The sequence below is a fragment of the Vespula vulgaris genome, chromosome 23 (assembly GCF_905475345.1).
Source record: "Vespula vulgaris chromosome 23, iyVesVulg1.1, whole genome shotgun sequence".
Taxonomy (NCBI): domain Eukaryota; kingdom Metazoa; phylum Arthropoda; class Insecta; order Hymenoptera; family Vespidae; genus Vespula; species Vespula vulgaris.
The window spans coordinates 735,705-755,311 of NC_066608.1; the positions used below are offsets into that span (position 1 = coordinate 735,705).

At 37.8% G+C, this 19,607-nt stretch overlaps 1 protein-coding gene across 4 annotated transcripts in view; it reads left to right on the forward strand.

Annotated features, from left to right (window-relative positions):
• The first annotated feature begins 230 nt into the window (after positions 1 to 230).
• LOC127071883 (probable G-protein coupled receptor Mth-like 1) overlaps positions 231 to 19,607 on the forward strand; it is a 94,491-nt gene continuing 75,114 nt past the window's right edge. The window contains exons 1-8 of one of the 4 annotated variants that reach the window (XM_051011673.1): positions 231 to 435; positions 595 to 782; positions 3,298 to 3,390; positions 3,926 to 5,083; positions 5,166 to 5,267; positions 9,453 to 9,806; positions 10,740 to 11,012; positions 14,234 to 14,469. In XM_051011673.1, the coding sequence (XP_050867630.1) occupies positions 9,502 to 9,806; positions 10,740 to 11,012; positions 14,234 to 14,469 (814 nt within the window). In that variant the 5' untranslated portion in view covers positions 231 to 435; positions 595 to 782; positions 3,298 to 3,390; ... (1 more) ...; positions 5,166 to 5,267; positions 9,453 to 9,501. Of the gene's footprint in view, positions 436 to 594; positions 783 to 3,297; positions 3,391 to 3,925; positions 5,084 to 5,165; positions 5,268 to 8,920; positions 9,807 to 10,739; positions 11,013 to 14,233; positions 14,470 to 19,607 lie in introns of those variants that run through there. The other 3 variants (XM_051011674.1, XM_051011675.1, XM_051011672.1) reach the window with 3 other exon arrangements.

Genomic DNA, 19,607 nt, shown 5'->3' on the forward strand with positions numbered 1-19,607 from the left:
CGTATATCTTAGGAAATTAATTAATAGGAAATAATAATTCGTTACGTAAAATTTGATTAGGTCGCTTCTGATTGTTAGAATAGAAATATATATATAGATATATGTAAGTTTGATAAATTGATCGATTTGAAATAACGATATCTCATTGGATCTCGTCCGATTGGTTAGCACTAATCAACCAATAAAATTTCAGTATTAATACAGTTCCCTTTATTACGTCTTGTGGCGTACTTCACGTTCTTTTAATTTTCGCAATTCGCGACTTGTTGATTCTTCGTGAAACGAATAAGTAATTACAGTGAATATCTTTTATTTAGTGAAACGATAAAGTTGTTTTATCGTGTAAAGTGTGCATTCGTGGAGTCGATAAACGTGACTGTAGTAAACCGAAGGACGATATCGATCGAGATAATCATGAATAGGAATAAGGAAAAGGTACGTGTATCTTTCGTAAATATATATTTCTTTTATATTTTCGACGTTCAATATTTGATAGATTTATCGTTCGACTCTAGTAAGAAACTAAAACATGATTCCTCTTATAAAATGGCTTAGAGGGTTCTTGTCAATCAACGTGTCGGTTTACGTTTTCAGAAGGCTCGCGAAATGAGGTCTCCTTCTTGGATCGCTGCACTCAGCGAGCGTATAAACATCCCGATGCAGCTGCAACTTATAATCCTTTCTTCGTCGAGCCTTCCTAACTGTTATCACCTAAGTACGCCTACGTAGACATATCCTACTCCTGCTTTGTCTCTCGTACACGTTAACGTGTGTACATATACGTACGTATTTTTTGTTCCTTTTTGGTTATCTCTTTCTTCCTTTTCTATCCTTCAACGAGTCGTTCAGCTTCGAAAGAAAAAAAAAAAAAAAAAAAAAAAAAGTAAAGAAATAAGAAATATCGCGTCGATCGTTCGAATCACGTCGATCATTTGAATCGATTGAAACTGATCTCTAAGAGGGCAACGAACGTACCATAAGTATGTTTGTATGTATGCGTTTAAAGCGGATCGCGTTTGTATATAGCGTACAAGCCCATGTAAAAAGCAAATAGATAATAAAACGAGGACTATCTCGGACCGTTGCCGTTAAAACGGGCGCGACTGACCGGCGTCGTAGATCTGCCTGTTTATCTTCTGTCAACCAAACCGATAGAGAGAGGGTGGGAGGAAGGGAGACATGCACGGAGTCTCCAAATCTCTCGCTTGCATCTTCTATTCGTTATATTCGACTAAGAAAAATACACGTTCGTACACTTTCGAAATAGTATCTCTGTTATTTATTTTCTTCGCTCGTTTTAATTTACTACAAAAAAAGAAGAAAAGAGAAAAAAAAATTTAATTAAATCGGTCACGTCGTGCGATATAAAACGATCTTTTTCATTATCATTATTATTGCTATTCGCGTTTGTAATAATGACAATGTATTCACTAGGGAAATCGAAGAAGTTACGTATATCGATGGATTAGTCATCGATCGTATTCTCGCGCAGCGGGATATTTGAATTTGGTAGGAGAAACTCGACCATAAAGTTTTCAGATGCCACCCCATCTGTGACATTCACCCTTGGTGATACGTATTCCGAAGTTGAAATTATATGCGTATTGGCGAATAGAAATAGGGTGCTGTTACCTTCACTATTAAACGATACTTGACGGAATAAAAGAGTGGAATAAGATTCGAAACGAAATCTAGCAGCAACTATTTACGAATCTTATCTGCTCGAAAGATAACGGAAACATACTCTTTGTTGTATAACTAAACAAGCTACTACATCTCTATATATACATATATATAACTACATTTAGAACCCAACAAGATAAATGCCGATGAAGTCGCATTTATTATATTCCAAATAGGGAAACTCTCTCTCTCTCCCTCTCTCTCTCTCTCTCTCTCTCTCTCTCTCTGTGAGAGAGAGAGAGAGAGCATTCGTCCATTTCCCGGAGGCATTCTCGATCGACGCAAGATTGGCCACGAGGGGTAAACACCCCTCGAGATGTTTCCATCGCGGTACCATCCCTTAAGGGCGAAACTACCATCGCATATTCGAAACATTATGCAAGAGAAGGGCCAGACCCCTACCTACCTACCTATCTATATATCTACCTACCTACCTACCTACCTATTTATATACCTACCTACCTACCTAGCTATCTACCTACCTACCTACCAGAAATCCTATGAATCGGAGTCGTGCCACGAAATTGCACAAGTAATCTCAGACTACCGACGACGAACATTTCCATAAAAATAATTAAACGACTACGGTCTACGTTTTCTTCCCTTCCCTGTCTCCCTCCCTCCCTTCCTCCCTCCCTCCCTTCGCCAACCTACCTCGCCCAATCTAGTGCAGCTTCGGCCCTTCTGTAGTTTTCTTTTTCTTTCTTTTTTTTTCTTTCGCTTCATAGAATCGATTTTTTTCGTTAAAAAAATGAAACGATCATAAGGATCTCGATAGTTAGATCGCATATCTTTTTTTTTTTCTTTTTTTTTTTCAAATTCGTAAAAAAATATGTTTGCATGAAAATGGACGATAAGTCTGTAAGAAAAAAATTTGTTCCATCGCTCGTTAGTTTTATTTACAAGAAGTCAGAGGCAGGTCTCGCGCATACAACATAATCGAGGAAGTGTGTGCCGCATCTGCCGATCTCACAGATATTCTCTCTCTTTTTCTGACACACATACACGTGTAAGAGCACTTGAAAATTCATTCCACCTTATAACATAGTTGCTTGGATTCAACAACGGTGCTACAGAAACAGCAGGCCTTCAAAGAGAGAGAGAGAGAGAGATTGGTGGAACCTCGAAGAAAACACATCTAGATGCATAGCTCTTTTTTTGTATTTTTTTTTCTTTTTCTTTTTCGAGGGGGCCACGTGCATTTACGATTAAATTTCCCCACTTTTCTTTTTTTTTCTTCCCTTTTTTTTTCACCCTTCAACAACTCCCTCCCTCTTTCTCTCTCTCTCTCTCTCTCTCTCTCTCTCTCTCTCTCTCTCTCTCGGTGATGTCTGCCAGAAATATCTTTGACAACTGTGCTTTTTCTTCCTTGATTTATTTCAATGTTTCGTTCATTTCGATATTTCAAAGATTCCGTCGATTCGTTATGAAATATTGTCGGTACGAGACGAAGAGGTAAATGGAAATTGGGAAATCGAGTATTTTACTAATTATTGTCTTTGGATGTGTCTGTGGGAACGTGCGTGTATGGGTGCGTGAGTGTGTGTTACTGGCATGTAACAGCCAACGTAAACAATCCTACGACAAGGTTTGAATACAAATGCGCAATTCCAGGAGGTCGTTCCACACAATTTCCAAGAGGAGGGGGCCCCAAATACAACGCGTCAAATGGGTTTCCAGTATCTGAACATCATCTCGGCACTGAAGGTGCATTATGCTTCTCGTATATGGAGGGTGGTGTATTAAGTGTGCTATTACCTATAGTTCGCACAGCAATGTCGCGATCGTAGATAGAGCTCGATGCGATCACGTAAGGCCGTCGTCTAGTTGTATCCGTTCATTTTCATTCCTTCGTTATCCTTACAAATTTAATATTCGTTATTTATGCTTTCGTTTTGCAAGAAATCTTTTGAAAATAACCGAGAATGGAAAGGATTGATTTTTATATTATCTTATTTATAAAAGAATATATACATATATATCTATATAGATTTGTAAAATATTTATGAATCTACGAGAGAACGAGAAAGTGCTGATTTTTTATATTATTCTATATAAAAAAATGTTTATACCTTTCTCTCTCTTTCTCTTTCTTATTAATATCATTTTCCGTTTCTCTCTTATTTCAATAGGATTACATATACGTTTATAAAAATTTCTATAACGAATTTGCAGAAATATGTTGCAGAAACCATATGCTGATACTAATAACTACAATACATTTTTCTTTAATGTATTATAGATAATTTGGAGACGTTCTCACGCGCGTCGGTATCGTTGGAAATGGAGATTTAAGAAGAAGGAGCAACGATCAAGGGATAAGAAGGAATCAAACTCGATGATTTCCGGCTAGACGTTCCCATTCGAAGAGCAGGAGTGTCCATTCGAAACACGTTATTTGGATCGTCGATTTTCCCGTCATAACGAGTGAAAGGCGTCGTTTATCGGTGTCACTACTTCCGGGGGTATACAAGAGGAGGGGTGACAAGAGAGGGTGAACCGAGTGTACGACGTGGAGGAGTGGAAGAGAGAGAGAGAGAGAGAGAGAGAGGCGTGCAGTAATGCGCCGAATGACGGGGCAGTCTCATAGGACAATCGTCCAGGACTCGGAGAAGTGGGGTGGACTAGGGTGCGAGGGGGTTGGAAGGGTGTCGAAATGCAATTCATCACAACAGAGACAGAGAGCTCTCCCACTAGTACCACCCTCTCTATCCTCTCGCACGCACCCAACGCATCAATCTTCTTCTCCAACAATGTTCGCGTAAATTACCCTCATCGATATCAAAGTGACGAGGGTAGTGCTGGTGGTAGTGCTTCGAGAAGACCAGCCCTTATCCAACGCGAGTTTGAAAATTGAGTTTACAAAGAGAGAGGGAGAGAGAGAGAAAGAGAGAGAGAGGGAAGCAAAGAAAGAAAGAGTATTTTCGTCCAATGCAAGCTTTTTTACTACTTCTTCTTCGAGACGTAGCTAGCGACGGAGAAGTTCAATGGAGTACATTAGAGTATATCAAATTTCTTCAGATGGAAATTATTCAGGTATACGTATGATGTTCTGTCTTTCTTTTTTCTTTTTTTTTTTTATATAATTTATGTACAGAGAAATCATAGAGAAATTTATTTTCTTTTATTACTAAACACGTGTCATTATTGGAGATTGAAGCTTGGATAATTAACGACACGACCTGATCGTTAACACCGATCCAATCACAGCGTCGACCACCGAGGAGTTAATGATCAATCACCGTTGTGGCGTTGATGAAATTTCTATCATAATACCATCGGAAATATTGCTATTTAAAGCTCCCTAGTGTTTGTTGAGTAAGACACTCGACGATTAAATTCAAGTCGATCGAGTCTACTACTTTGTCAAAGAATTATTTCATTGTGCGTTATAGCGCAAGTAAGTTTTTTTTTTCGTTCGTTTTATTGAAAATAATTAAAAATTAAAAAGTTATTTTAAACGCGAATATTAAATTTTTCAGAAAGAGATTTCTTCAGACTCGAGGAAGATAACGAGTCAGACTCGACGTAGGATCGTGAAGATTTTAAAAAATATTTGAGTCACACGTCTCTGCGTTCTTTAGGTAAAATCGATATAATTGTCTTTCAGCACGCGTGTCTATCGCGTTGAAACAAAACGTTATTTTGATTTTAGCTTTTACGATAGATACCTGGTCTTTCTCTCTTTCTCTTTATTTTTGTATTTTACACTTTTTCTCTCTCGTAGGGAAACAGCAAAGATCTCGAATATGACTGTAAAAAGATAAAGAAAATTACTGTAACAAAAGTTTCTTTAAAGAGAGAAAGAGAAAGAGAGAAGCTAGATAGTAGTAGCAGGCAAAGCACGTTGCACACGTTCGCGTAGATGCGTTTAACTGCACGCGACAGAATGCATAATATTACGGATATGAGAGTTCGATAAGACGACGACATCGTTGCGGTTAGCAAAGTATTGAGCCTACGGTCTTTCGAGGTGAACTCACTCGAGGATTATCCTTTAACGAAGCCTTAGATCTGAGTTATACTTTCGACACACGAGTACCCAAAGCGCGTGTTAACTTTCTCGCGAAACCTAACTGGATCGACATCGCATGTTTCTTCTACGTCGATCGATCGATCGATCGATCCTTGTATTACTTTTCCGACCCTTCGAAAATGGGAAATCATATATTTATAGACCTTTGAGATTAGCTTCAGATGTGTATTATATATACACACCTTGAGTCCGACGACGGGGAAACGATTTTTATGGGATCATGCAGGAATCGAAAATTCTTATCGTCTATCCTATCATTTCCACGTCATGCTTCAAATATTTTCCTTTCCTTGTTGATACGATGGTATATGTGTGTACAAAAAAGTTTAAGGTCAAAATATATGGGATAAATCGATGATAGGGGGTGGTCCGAAATATTGATCGAAAAGAAAATGTCTTAATCGTCTATATTTACAACTTATTATCGTCAATAATTCAACGATTATTCTAAATCGAGTATTAAATTTTCGAATCGATAATATCACAAAAGCGTTCGCCGACAAATATTTTATCATCTCTTTTTGGATTTGAAAATGATCGTTGAACGTTTTCGATGTAAGCTCCGTTACGTTATAAGATAAAACGAGGATTAAACCGTTCTATTAATTCCATCGATTAATCTACCAACGATTATGGAAGTTTATTTCGTTCGTTCGATCAACGCGGATCAAACTGTCTGGTCTTTATCCTTTGTCCGACGAATCCTGCGTGGCCTATGAGGAGGGTAGATAAAATCGGCATTACGTTAGGGACATGCACGTGCAAACCTATTAACAAACGTACGTTTGCCTACTGCGTATGCGAGTACACGTATGAGTTTGTGATTTATGTACATCGATTCCGCCACCCCTTATTTTATCTACCTATTACTCTCATTAGACCTTTGGAAATCACAGATATATTTTTAACGACGAATTCTAACTTTTCGGCACAAATATTTATCGTTTTTCTACGGATATACAATTCCCGGTTAGTTTTTGTGAGTTTTTTCTCTCTCTCTCTCTCTCTCTCTCTCTCTCTCTCTCTCTCTTTCTCCTCTCCAAAAAGAGTGTTGTAAACTTGACCATAGATTTTAATTATCCGAGAAGACTCTCCTCTTCACGTAAAATACCATGAAAAGGACTCTGTAGGGCTTTGCAATACATGGTCGAGTCATAAATCTCCAATTTGCGTCCGTTGCGAAACGACGAGGAAGCTTAATTGGTATAGTCCTGCTACCCTTACACTCGCTCGCAAAACTTTCCAAGCGGTTTCCGCTTGAGTTAGAAAAACGATGTTTTCGAGTCAGCGAACGCTTTGTAGAGAGAGAAGTTACTTTCTCCAAACTATTATCCATGATCGAAACGGCGATTAAAACAAACGGTGATTGAAAATTAAAGCGTTTTTCAAAGGTACAAAAACAAAAAGGGAAAAACGGAACGATTACTTACATTAAATCCTATTTTTTTTCTCTCTCTCTCTCTCTTTTTTTTTCCACCAAAGTTTCTTTCACTAGTACAGTCAAAAAAAAAAAAAAAAAAAAAAAAAAACAGAAAAAAAAGAAAGAAAAAAAGCTTCTCTAAAAAATGTTACACCCACGTAGAAATAGAAAACGAAACGTTACGAAGTTGCTTGAAATTTTTTGCAGAAACAAAAATATATAAAAAATAAAAAAAAACGTGTGAGAGAGAAAGAGAGAGACCGGAAACATTTTGTAAACCATATTAAAGCGTTGGTGGATTCTATTTTGAAAAAGCTCCGCGCAAAATATTCGGCTTTCATTCGCGAACGATCATTTTGTTTACTCCCTTCTCTCTCTACCTTGAAGTTTCTTTTTATTAGACATTTATTAGAAATAAGATGATTAGATCGTTATACCAGATCGATTTTAGCGACGATTTCTAGGAAGTCGGGTTAGAAAACTCAATATTCTCATAATAAATTCACGATCGTGTTTTTGGGATAACTCGTTAATAGGAATGTTTCTTTTATCAATAATAATCAATGCCCCCCAAGGCCATTCGCGTATATTTTGACGAGGCTTTCTCGAAGCCTGAATTTACTACGTAGAATTTTCTTCGAGGATCTCTGCTTAGTCACGCGTTCTTCCGCTCTTCGATTGAGATTCTCGATCGAAAGATTAATCATATGTGCAATTATGTACACACACATACGCGCGCGCTTATAAATTTGTAATTGAATTTAGCTTGTGACATAGGTAATATCAATTAACGTAAAATTACAAATATAATTCTTCTGACGTTTCAACACATTCGCGCGTAATTTATCATTGCGCGTCAATTACACGATTTTCTTCATAATTTATAATTTATCATTATTAACGATCTACTTAATGATCTTTTATATCGTCGTCAGTGTATTTTTTTTATTCTATTACAAAATATAGCTTATATAAATTTGTAAGAGGAACAGGATACAATTAAACGTGAAATAGGATTTTTTGTAAAATTCATGACGCTTCGATTTAACATCAAACTTGTCCAATTATTTCTCTAATTACTAATTGCTTAACTGTATTAGTCGTTATACCGTGTTATGGCAGTTAATCGTACCGAAGTATTTAGTTTCTCGTGAAAACTAAAAACAGCAAATACACGACAACGTCGAGCCGTCAGCAATTATATTCGTAATTCGAATCCTACGTTAACAAGCCATAAGCTAAATTCAACTGTAAATATATAGAAGAAAATCGATGCGGAAAAGTCGACTAAATTTTACAGTTATAACTTTTGTCACAATAAAAGCATGTAATTCAACGTGTCAGGGGAGGAGAGTCGTCAAAGAGAAAAGAAAAAAGATCTCTGTGAAACGTAAGAACGGTATGTAAGGTGTAGGAAAAATATGTGTATATATATTCGTATACACGTATATGCACGCATGGTACCGTTGCATTTCCGGTAGAAAGAGGAGACTCGTCCTGGACCTACGGTGTTGGTACGAAAGGTAAGAAGAAGGGCGCAGGGAGGAGAGGAGAGGAGAGGAGAGGAGAGGGCAGAGGAGCGAAGCGAAGGCGAAGGTCGAAGGTCGAAGGTGTGGTAGGTGAGAGGCAAGAGTGAAAGAGGGTAGGAGCGAGCGAGCGAGCGAGCGAGAGAGAGAGAGAGAGAGAGAGAGGGAGTGGGAGAGGGTGATAGGGAGAGAGGGAGGGAGGGACAGAGAGACGTATTAGAGAGAGATAGAGGGAAGGCGCGCACGAATAAGGACGCGAGTGGTGGGGGGTGCGCGCGCATCCATCGAGCACGCCGCCGAAGCCGCATGGTCGGGTAACTTCAGTAACTCCGTAACCTTCGAACGTCGAGCCCATACTTTTCTCCTTCGCGAAGGAATTCGTTGAGCGTGTACACTGTTTACGTTCGTTTATCGTAACATTTTTTCTCCCCGCATATTAACATACGCATTATTTATTAACACGACGTTCGCTAAATTGAATATATACGTCGTAATAGGGTATCGAACGTATAATAGTGAATTATGAACAATCCCGTATGATTCCCGCGCTTTTCTGTGACTAGGATTTTTTTTCTTCGAAGAGAAAAAAGAGAACGAGTAGCATCATGAAAACGACGAATAATTATCTTCTCGTTGTATCTATTATATCGTTCTTTACGACCTCGATATTTTGCGAACCGAACGACGCTACTACCACACGTATTCCTATATTAAAGTGTTGCCCGCGCGATAAGGAACTAATCGTGTCCATTGAGAATGGTATTTCGAAGGTTACTAACGATTGCAGGAAAAGCACGACGGCATGGCAACCAAAGATCTATTCGCCGACTCGACAAATGCAATTTAACGAGCCGTTAGACGGATGGAACGTTTTGGAGGGTAGAAGACCGGAATGTCGAGACGATTCCGTTTTGACCAAGATCCCATCGAGAGCGGCTGTACCCTTCATATTTCTCGAAGATGGTTATGCTATCGTCGATGGAAACGTCGAGGAACCGATTGCACCCAACGATTACTGTGCCGACGCCAATGCTATCTTTGTTTGCGTTAAGAAAACCCCGGAAGGGAATCGTGCCGCGGCGACTATGAAACCCAAGATTAGGCGTTGCTGCGGAAAATCTGCCGTTTTCCACGAGGGCAGGTAAGTTCAACTATTATTTTCATTCATATCCGATTCCAATATTTCAAGCGATGATCAAATCAAGCGTTTGAAATGATCCTAATATAAATCCGTAGAAAAAAAAAAAATATGTTTACCGATCCGAAGAAGAGCGGGTTTATTATTTAAATATACGCAGATATTAGATATATTGCGTCTGTCTATAAACTAAGTATAAATATTCCCATTAACATTTATCACGCGGTACAGTTGTTTTCTTTTTCGTCGGTGTTCGTATTCTTTGCGTTGTTATTTCGAAAGGCAGTAAATAATTATTATTTTTTTTCTTGTGTCAAGCTACGTGAACACGTCGCAACACGTTGTCGACTACTCTGTTTACATTCCTTTTGTTCCGTTCTCTTTGGAACGTCTTTAAACGAAAACTTGGCAGAGAAAAAGAATGTAAATAATTTCTCCTTGTTATTTTTCTTGTTTTTCTTACTTTTTCATATGATTATTATCAAGATATATTTCGATACCTATTTCCGTAACACGCAATTCTTATTACGTTCGCTTAGTAACGAAATTGGTTACGTTCGAACATCATCGAAACGATTTTGTTAAAGAGAAATCAATTTTAACGCATTGGAATCGAAAGCGTTTAGAAACGATTTTGCTTACTGTTACTTTCGACGTTTGTGTCTTTATCGAGAGGTACGCTTTTCTGATAATTTCAGCTGAAGAGATATTGCACCTTTCCAAGTCACTCGTAGAAAAGAACTTTTAATATATACGATATACGATTAATATAGAAATTTATGGACGATGTTGGAAAAAAGAATTACGAATGCAATTCTTGGATGAATTAAAAAAAAATATATATATATATAATAAATCTAGGGATTTCTGTTATTGCCGATGTAATCAACGAAGGCTAAGAATCACAATTTTCTAATCCATCGTTGTATTTAACAGGGAATCGTGCGATTTTGTAAACGAGTCGGAAGACACGACACCGTTATTAGGAGACTCATCGGCAATGGTGGACATAGTGTCAGGATTTCCGGCTTGTCCTCGGGGGGACAAATACACGATCTTGGCCGACGTAAAAGATGCCGTATTGCAGTTGGACGGTAGCATGAAAGTAGACGGTGTTATTTTACCGAGCGGCCAGTTTTGCGTCGAGAGGATCAAGGAACTCAACCAGGCGGTCAAGGTCTTCGCTTGCTCCGAACACGCACCGCAAAGGTGAGAGTGCTCAGCCTCTGCGTTTTTATCTTTTTTTCCTCTTTTTTTTATATTTATCTTCTTCGTCTTAACTTTATCCTTTTATTTTACTTTTTATCTTCTTTCTCTTCTCTTATCTTTCTTTCTCTCTCTTTCTCGTCGACTTCCGCGAATGGTTCGACGTTTCTTCGTAAAGAGGGAGAGAGAGAGAGGGAGGGAGAAAAAGAAAGAGACTCGACTAAACATTTACACGTTAAAGATTTCAAGAAATTTTCTTAGTAGATCGAGCGCAATATTCTTCCAAGAAGAAACACTATGTTCGTTTCTCCTACCTAGCTAGCTTAAGCTGTATCTTCTTTCACGGATATTAATATCGAAAATTATATACCCCCTCGATCGTCGCCGATGGTGCGTGAAACATCTTCGACACCGAACCAACGAACGAAACGAAGAGTGAAACGTAGCACGTTAAACCCGTAACTGTTCTACAGAATTTTGCGAGATATGTTTTTTTTACTCGTTGTTTGTTCAGACAACGCGTCGTTCGTTTAAAATACTGTCAGCCTAATTGCGAATAATATCGTTGAATTATTTATTTATTAAATTTTATCGATCTTATACTTTTGATATTTTCTATTTTTCTTTTTTTTTTTTAAGAATTTTTAGATCGATTTACGATCGATTACTTGGATCAAATCGATCGACTCCAAGTATGACAATGATATCAAAATTTCAGATAATATCTCTCTCTTTTTCCCTGTCTTTGGAGATGCTATCAACAATAAGAATATTCTCTGTAAATATCGTATTATCATTCGGAACGTGCGAGCGTTCGACTTTTTCTCAAAGAGAATAGAGAAATGACGTAACTAACTAGAAAGGATGTAGAGATAATCTTACATGTAAAGTGCTAAAAGCGTAATCGACGTGAGTGGTTTCTCCTCGTCTTTAATGAGAATTTATATATTTCAACTTACTTGGCGAAAGAAAAAAGGAAAGAGAGTCGAGGGAATTACGCAAAAAAATTGATCAAAGTCGGCGAGTTTTTCGAACTCGTTTGTAGGACTCGATTAAATCTACGTACGTAGGTATGCAGACACGTTTATATATAGGAAGGTGATAAACGAGAGTAACTTGAGAAAATTATAGATTTGTGAGTGTATTCGTTGCGTCCTAATACCATCGAAGAGTTGAAAAAGAGAGAGAAAGAGAGAGAGGGAAAAAGATAGAGAGTGGCAATACCCCGTTGATACGTACGCGAAGAGCCTTCGATTATCGATCGATTTCCGTTTCCCCTTTGAACGAAGAGTCTCTTTGAAAAAGCGTGCATACGTTATACCCTTATTTGCGATCGCGTAACGCAGATGCTGTGCTGTACTGTGCTATACCGTGCTATGCCGTGCTTGCAGCACAGCATCGTGAAGTAACGCGAACCTCCAATCCGCATAAATATTATCTCCGTGGTAGAAACTTGGTTCAGACTCTCTACCGTAGTCTCTCTTTCTCTGTAACGTTTGAAATACCTATTCCACCCTTTCGCGAAAATAAATGAAAATCGAAAGGCTCTTTTCTCTCCGTGCGCTCGTTTTCTGAGCGAACGTTAGTGACGAAATTATCGGAATCTTTCCAAAACGCTTTCTCCTCTCTCAGCCTCTCTCGTGACTTTCACTTTGTCCGTGTATACGTGTATGCTTTCTTACTATAACTCAAATACGTATTATCTCCTTGAAAAGATTACGATCTATGTATATTCGTACCTTTAACATTTATCGCTTCAATAGCATTACAATTTTCTAAAGAATTTATTTTTATATAAATTATCCATGGATATTGTTCTCGGGTAACGATAATACGAGGATATAACCGTAACGATCGTACGTAGTAAAGCGTTATGGTAGACAAGGATGTGAAAGGATTCAAGTTTCGAGACGACAAAATTGGAAAAAACAAAATTGTTAGAATTCATCTTACGACTACTACATTTCCGGATGATTCATTCGGACAAATAACGGTTCTCCGAGAAGTTGCCAAGGACTATTACATTTCTTAGGGATTATTACTTCAGGATATCCTAAAATAACATACATACGTGTATATATATATATACATATGTACACTACACGCGCATATATATAACAATCGAGAGACGATAATCTTTTCAAGAGTTTACACGAAGAATTCGTCGCGATAAAGAGTTTGAGATGCCATTGGTAAATACTTTTACGGATAATTCGAGGTCAGGAAGATGCGTCGAGATGATTATACGTTTTTCTTCTCTCTCTCTCTCTCTCTCTCTCTCTCTCTCTCTCTTTCTCTCTCCATGAGAATGTAGCACGAAGAAACGGAGGAGTAGAGGAGGGAGGGAGGAAAGGGCGAAGGGCGAAATTTAATCAGGCATGCGGTGGACGAAACGCGATGAAGTATTACGGTGCATTATTCGTACGTCTCGATGGAACGAGAACGCGTGAGCGTGCAAAAGAGATAGATGGATAAAGAGCAGCGAGTGCATCTGTGTGTGTATGTATGAGAGAGAGAGAGAGAGAGAGAGAGAAAGCGATCCCTCGGCATAAAAGATCGATGGAATAACTCGCTGGCATGCCATACTGGCACGCGGCCAATCGATCGATCGCTGATACCGAGAGATAAAGTTACCTCGAGTTTAATTAAACTACGAGCCCGTTAGAAAGCTGAACGAAGAAGAAAGCAGTTGGAATAATCTGTCTTCGGTTAGATCGATTCAAGAATGAATTTCTCTAAGCAAATGATAGCGATACGTGCTCGAATCGAATCATTTCGGGGATTTAATTTAATATGTTAATACGCGGTAGAAATTGATCCGAATAAAAAGAGGAGAGAACGTTGAAAAGGGAGCAAAATTTTCTAAATGAAATTAACGATAATTTATTTGTCGTCTGAAATTAACGGTTGTTAATTGCGAAAGGATAATCGAAAGAAATATATCCGTGTAATTTGTTTGACGGCGACACGTGCAAGCAACAGACGTCAGGTTCGCTTTCCTATCCCCCTCTATGGGCTTTATCATAATTTTATTTCTTTTGCTCTCTCATTTTCTTTCTTCTTTTTTTATTTTTTTTTTTAATACGTTAAGTTGATCGTCAAAAAATGATCTCGTAATTTGTCAATGAAATAATACGTTCTAACAATGTATTTGAAACCGGATTGATTAACCGTGTGAGGAGATAATCGGTGGATATCTCTATGTAGTTGGTTCTTTTTTTCAGACCACACGTGCAAGCAACAGACATCAGATTCACGCTCTATCCGGTCGGCTTTATCATCAGCGCTGTGTTCTTGGCAGCCACCTTGGCTGCTGGTTGGCTGTTACCAGCGTCTCATCACGTTTTGCACTGGCGATGCCAGACTCATCATGTCGCTTGCTTGATGCTTGGCGATCTTCTCATGGCTATCATTCAGCTAGCAGGAGATTCCCTCCGCGGTGGAAGTTGCAAGGCTCTTGGTGAGTCATCCTCTTTTATTGCCTTTTTTCTTCCCTTTTTCTTGCTACGTTTTTTTCTTCTCTTCTTTCTCCACCTCCTATCGTTGCTCTAGGACTCTCTACCCCCTCCCCCATAACGTTATGGCGTGCGCCGTGTTCCTTAGACCGTGTCACCCCTCCGAACAATCTTGGAAAGCGATAAGCATCAAAGGGTTCCTACGAGTCGGAGGAAAGCCTTCTCGAGCTAGCAGGATGCGTGTATGTGTTACTCGCGAATAAGAGGAACAACTTATCTTTAAGTGATAAGGAAATTGCATTTGGGAAGAAAAGATTCTTATCGTTTTAGTTTGAAATATTTCCTACTTCAACACCTGCACTTTGTCCTGACTTTCTCCACTTCCCGCTATCTCTCTCTCTCTCTCTTTCTGCTTCGCTCTCTCTTTCTTTCTCACTCTCATATTTTTTCATGGCGCATTTATTTTATGATCTAAATCATTACCTTTACACCGGGATGATAAGATCGTTTAAGAGAGTATATCGTATGCACCTCTTATCTTATCGATAACTAGTATATACATGCACGTGTACGTGTCAATGCAAGATCCTTCTTTTTTATTATTTCTTATTCACTTTTATCTAAATATTTTTTTTAACAAGTACGTGTACTCTAAAAAAACTCTTGTGACAAGAGTTCCGAAGGATCTTACATGTTTTAAAACTACAAACAGTAATCAAGGTCCTATTAAATGCTTAAAAAAAAAGGACAAGAACTTTGAAACATCTTACAAGTATCTATTGCATACGATGAGCTGACGCATACACGAACGAATATTAATATATATATATATATATATATCGTGTAAAAGACAATCCTTTCGAAGGATTCAACAATACGTTTAACATTTGCATTGGATTCCTTTTTTTTCTGAAGCTGATCTCGATTATACGGTCAATGACAAACGGCGGAACTAAATACACAGATGGAATTGGGAATCCCGGCGCCTATATGCGGCCACCGAGCGAGACCGAGCTTTATTTGCCACCCTCGTCCTCGTACCTATGCTTCCACCACTCTTCTCCACTTTAACCCCAACCCTCTGCTACTCTTCCCTCCCCACTCCCTCTTCGTTGTCTATCTCTTCGGCGATCCCCAAAACTCCGGGGGTAATTATTCGGATAATCGTAGTAATCCCTCGTAAAGCTTCGCTTCTCTCTCTCTCTCTCTCTCTCTTTTGGTCCCGCTTTCCGATCGCGAAAATCGATTAGCGCGTGTATACCTCGCGAAACTCTGGCTTCGTAATGGTCCGCAGAGGCTCTCATTCGCGTTTCTACGATTTATTTAACTCGAATCATCCCCCTACTGTGTGTTAAATCCATGGCTATCTGTTTCCATCTCTGTTTATCTCTCGCTCACTTCCTCTCTTTCTCTTTTTGTCTTCCTTTTTTCTCTCTCTCTCTCTCTCTCTTTCTCTCTCTCTCTCTCTCTGTTTCTCTCTTATCGACCACGAGAGATTAACGAAACAATTTTTTAGGATAAAGTTAAATTAACGGTTTGTAGGAATTTAGAAGAAAGAAATCGGATACTAAAATTTATTTAGAATAATTTTTATATCGAATCATATCCGGATGAGTCGGGTACGTAAAGAAAATTTGACAGAAGTTGAACGTTAATGAAATGATCGAAAGAAGACTTAGAATCGGAAATGAGATTGTGAATCATCGATTTTTTTTTTTTTTTTTTTGGATAGAACTTCGATCATCTCGATGACAATTTTGTTTCTCTCGCGAATTTAGTTTTATTTTGGTCGATTGAAGTTGGAGCATCATCTAGCGTAACGAACGAAAGAAAGTTGGTCACGAGCCCATGTAATTTCTGTAATTTGCCAAAGATCGTTCGATTGAATGGACACGCCGATGAAAGCAGGTTTATAACTTCCTGTGAGGTAATAAAGCAGGGCCACGTTGAAGACGACTGCCCCTCTTCCTTCCAGTTAGTCGAGAGGTCGTGGACCTCCACGAAAAACCGAAGAAAGGAGAAAGTGGAACGCGCCTTCGAGTGACCCACAATCTCCCCTCCCTCTCTCTCTCTCTCCTTCTCCTCCTCCTTCTCCTCCTCCTCCTCGACTACTTCTCTCTTTCCACTTTATTCGATCGTCTTATCTTCTCTTCTCGAAGTTGCTCCCCCTTTTTATGAACTTCTTCAAATGAAACGTTGTAAATAAATCGACGAGAACCCGAAAAGAAAATATTTATTTGAAAAATTTGTAATGAAAAAAGTTTAGTTTTGTATTTTTTTTCTCGAGGGATAAAACAATGTTTCTTTTTTTTTTTTATTTTTTCTTTTTTTTTTAAGTATCGAGAATGCACAGGTGTAAATAAATCGATAGGGATCGGAAGGAAATATTTATTGGAAAAATATACCATAAACAAATTTGTAGAATTCTGTATATATATATATGTATGTACGTATCTTGTTTTTTTCTTTTCTTTTTCATTTTTGGTAGAAAAAATTGGAATGGAAAATTCATTAAATTTTTTATATCTTTTTGTTATATGAAACAATTTCTTTTTTTTTGTAAGGTATCGAGAATGCAGCTGCAAATTTGATAGGATCGCAAGGAACTGTCCATTATTTGTAAAAAATAATGGATACACTGTAATATCTAAAAAAAAATTTGTCAATATTTGATTAAATTAATTTCTTTTCCTATAAACAGAATTTCTTCGCAGTATCGTTGAAGTACGGTTTTCCTCGTACATTTTTCTTCTATTACTTTTTCTCTTTCTTTTTCTTTTTTCTTTGGAAAAATGCAGTTTTCAACGACAAGTAACACGCGATGCCTAGTATATATCCTATTACGAGGAAACGTAGCATATCTAGATGTATCAGCGTATAATTTTCTTTTAAGTAATACACGCATGCAACGCGAAGTCACGTATCGCACGACAAAATAAAAACAGAAAGATTAAAAAGAAGAAGGGCAACGTATTCGCGATCGTGATAACGGTAATCGGATTCCATTAATTGTTAGTCCATGTCGGTCTACTTGTCGAATCTTCAAAGAATCACTCAAATTCTTTTCGAGTGCCAAAGGCATTAGCCCTCTCTCTCTCTCTCTTTTTCTTCTTCTATTTTTCTTTTTTGCCTCTTTTTTTTCGGCTCCTTTTTTTGTCATCTTTTTTTCCGATCGACCTTCGAGCGACGCGAAAGCGCTGAATAACGCGCGCAAAATGTACGCTTACCAGCAATGTATGCTATTCGAAACGTTTTTCCGAACTCATCCTCTTCTTTCATGAAAGAAGAATGCGAACAAGAGGATGCTTTGTGAGCTCTTCTTCTTCTTCTACGTTCTCTGTAAAAAGAAGGTATTGTGCGATATCCTCGACGATCTTGCGACAGATAGCCGGGATCATTGATTTTTCAAGGATTTTCACGTATCTACGGAAGATCGGGATTTTTGAAAATTAAAAGGAGGAGGAAACAAAATTCTGTAACGAGATGAATATTCCGGTCATAGTCAATTTCGTAATGATTTTCGATTTGAAAAAAAAAATTAGAAAAGAAGAAACGTAGATTCAACGAATTGAAAAATTCATATCGTAATCGTCGTAATTGTCACGCTCGAGGACTTTTATACATTTGAAAGTACAAAGTTCATATCTCGTGCAAAGTTCTTTACCAAGTTATTAAGTAACATGAACAGACTGATATTTATATATATATATACATAGAAAAACGAATACGATTATCTCGTTTACAAACGACAATATATCCATTATTCGTTCACCTATTAGTAAATACGTTCGATTGTTAGGACTTTGAATGAACGTTATTCGATTCGATTTAATTAGACCCAATATTTTCTCTCGGCCTAGATCAATAATTATCGTGCATTAGGTATGTTTCTTAATCCTCGACAGAAAGGAGAACTTTGTTTTACTACGAATCGATCGTAGTCGTCGGAAGTTTCGATAATAAAGAATTTCGATAAGGAGGAACGCCAAAGTTCTCTTAAATGGCTCCAGTCATTAACAACGAAGCCCTTTATAACTAATAATATCTCTGCATTTCATATACACATATAAGAATGTTGAATGGAATCGACTTATTGCGATTCTTTACTACTGAATTCGATAAAGCACGAATGCTAATTAGACGCAATGTAAATGACTTCATCGTTCGATCAGAACCGACGTAGTTTGGTTTAATGTTTGTAGACCGCGAAAGGGTAATATTTTTGAATACGAGAACGTCCCGATAAAAAAATGAAATAAATAAAAAAAAAGAAATAAAATAAAATAAAAGAAGAGGGACAGAGTGAAAGAGAGAGAAAGAGAGAGAGAGAGAGAGAGAGAGAGAGAGAGAGAGAGAGAGAGAGAGAGAGAGTACATGTGCAAGCGTGATGCATTCGATGCTGGTAACAGTTATCTCGTCTGGCCACTTTTTTCTCAAATGAATTCGTTTGAAAGTCGATCGTCGAATACCATTGGTATCGTGCTCGACGTAAATCAAGATACACCATTGGTCTCCCATATACCAGCTAGCCAGCTAGTGAAATTAATCTGATATACCAGTGGCCAGTAGGTAATATTTTTGAAGAAACAAAAAAATATGTTTGAGAGAAAGAGAGAGAAAGTTCCTTTTTTTTTCCTTTTTTCATTCTTTATCTCAACGCAATATTTTCAGCTCCGTTGAAATATGATCGATATCGAACAACAACGTTTATTTATTAATCGATTTTCTGCTCTTCATTATCCGAACTACATCTTGTTTGGTATTTCAAATATTTCATTCTCTCTCTTTCTCTCATTATTTCATTCATTGGCTTCTGTCAAAATCAGCTGATCGAGGAACGTTCGTTTATCAATCAATTTTCGTGTTTCCTCGTTAATTCCTCGCTTCTATCTACCTAATTTTTATTTGTCATAATAAAAGAAGATAATTATTTATTATTAAATTATAATATTATTTCTATACCAATATAATTATACTATACAACTCTTATACCAGACAAAAAATAACTTTCCATGATATACGAATTAAGCTTGCATTGATAAAACAAAAAAGAAAGCTTATAGAAATACAGACGTATCTGTTATTTGAAAGCAATATGGTATTCAGAGAGAGAGAAATACTATATAATTTTCTTTTCGTTTGT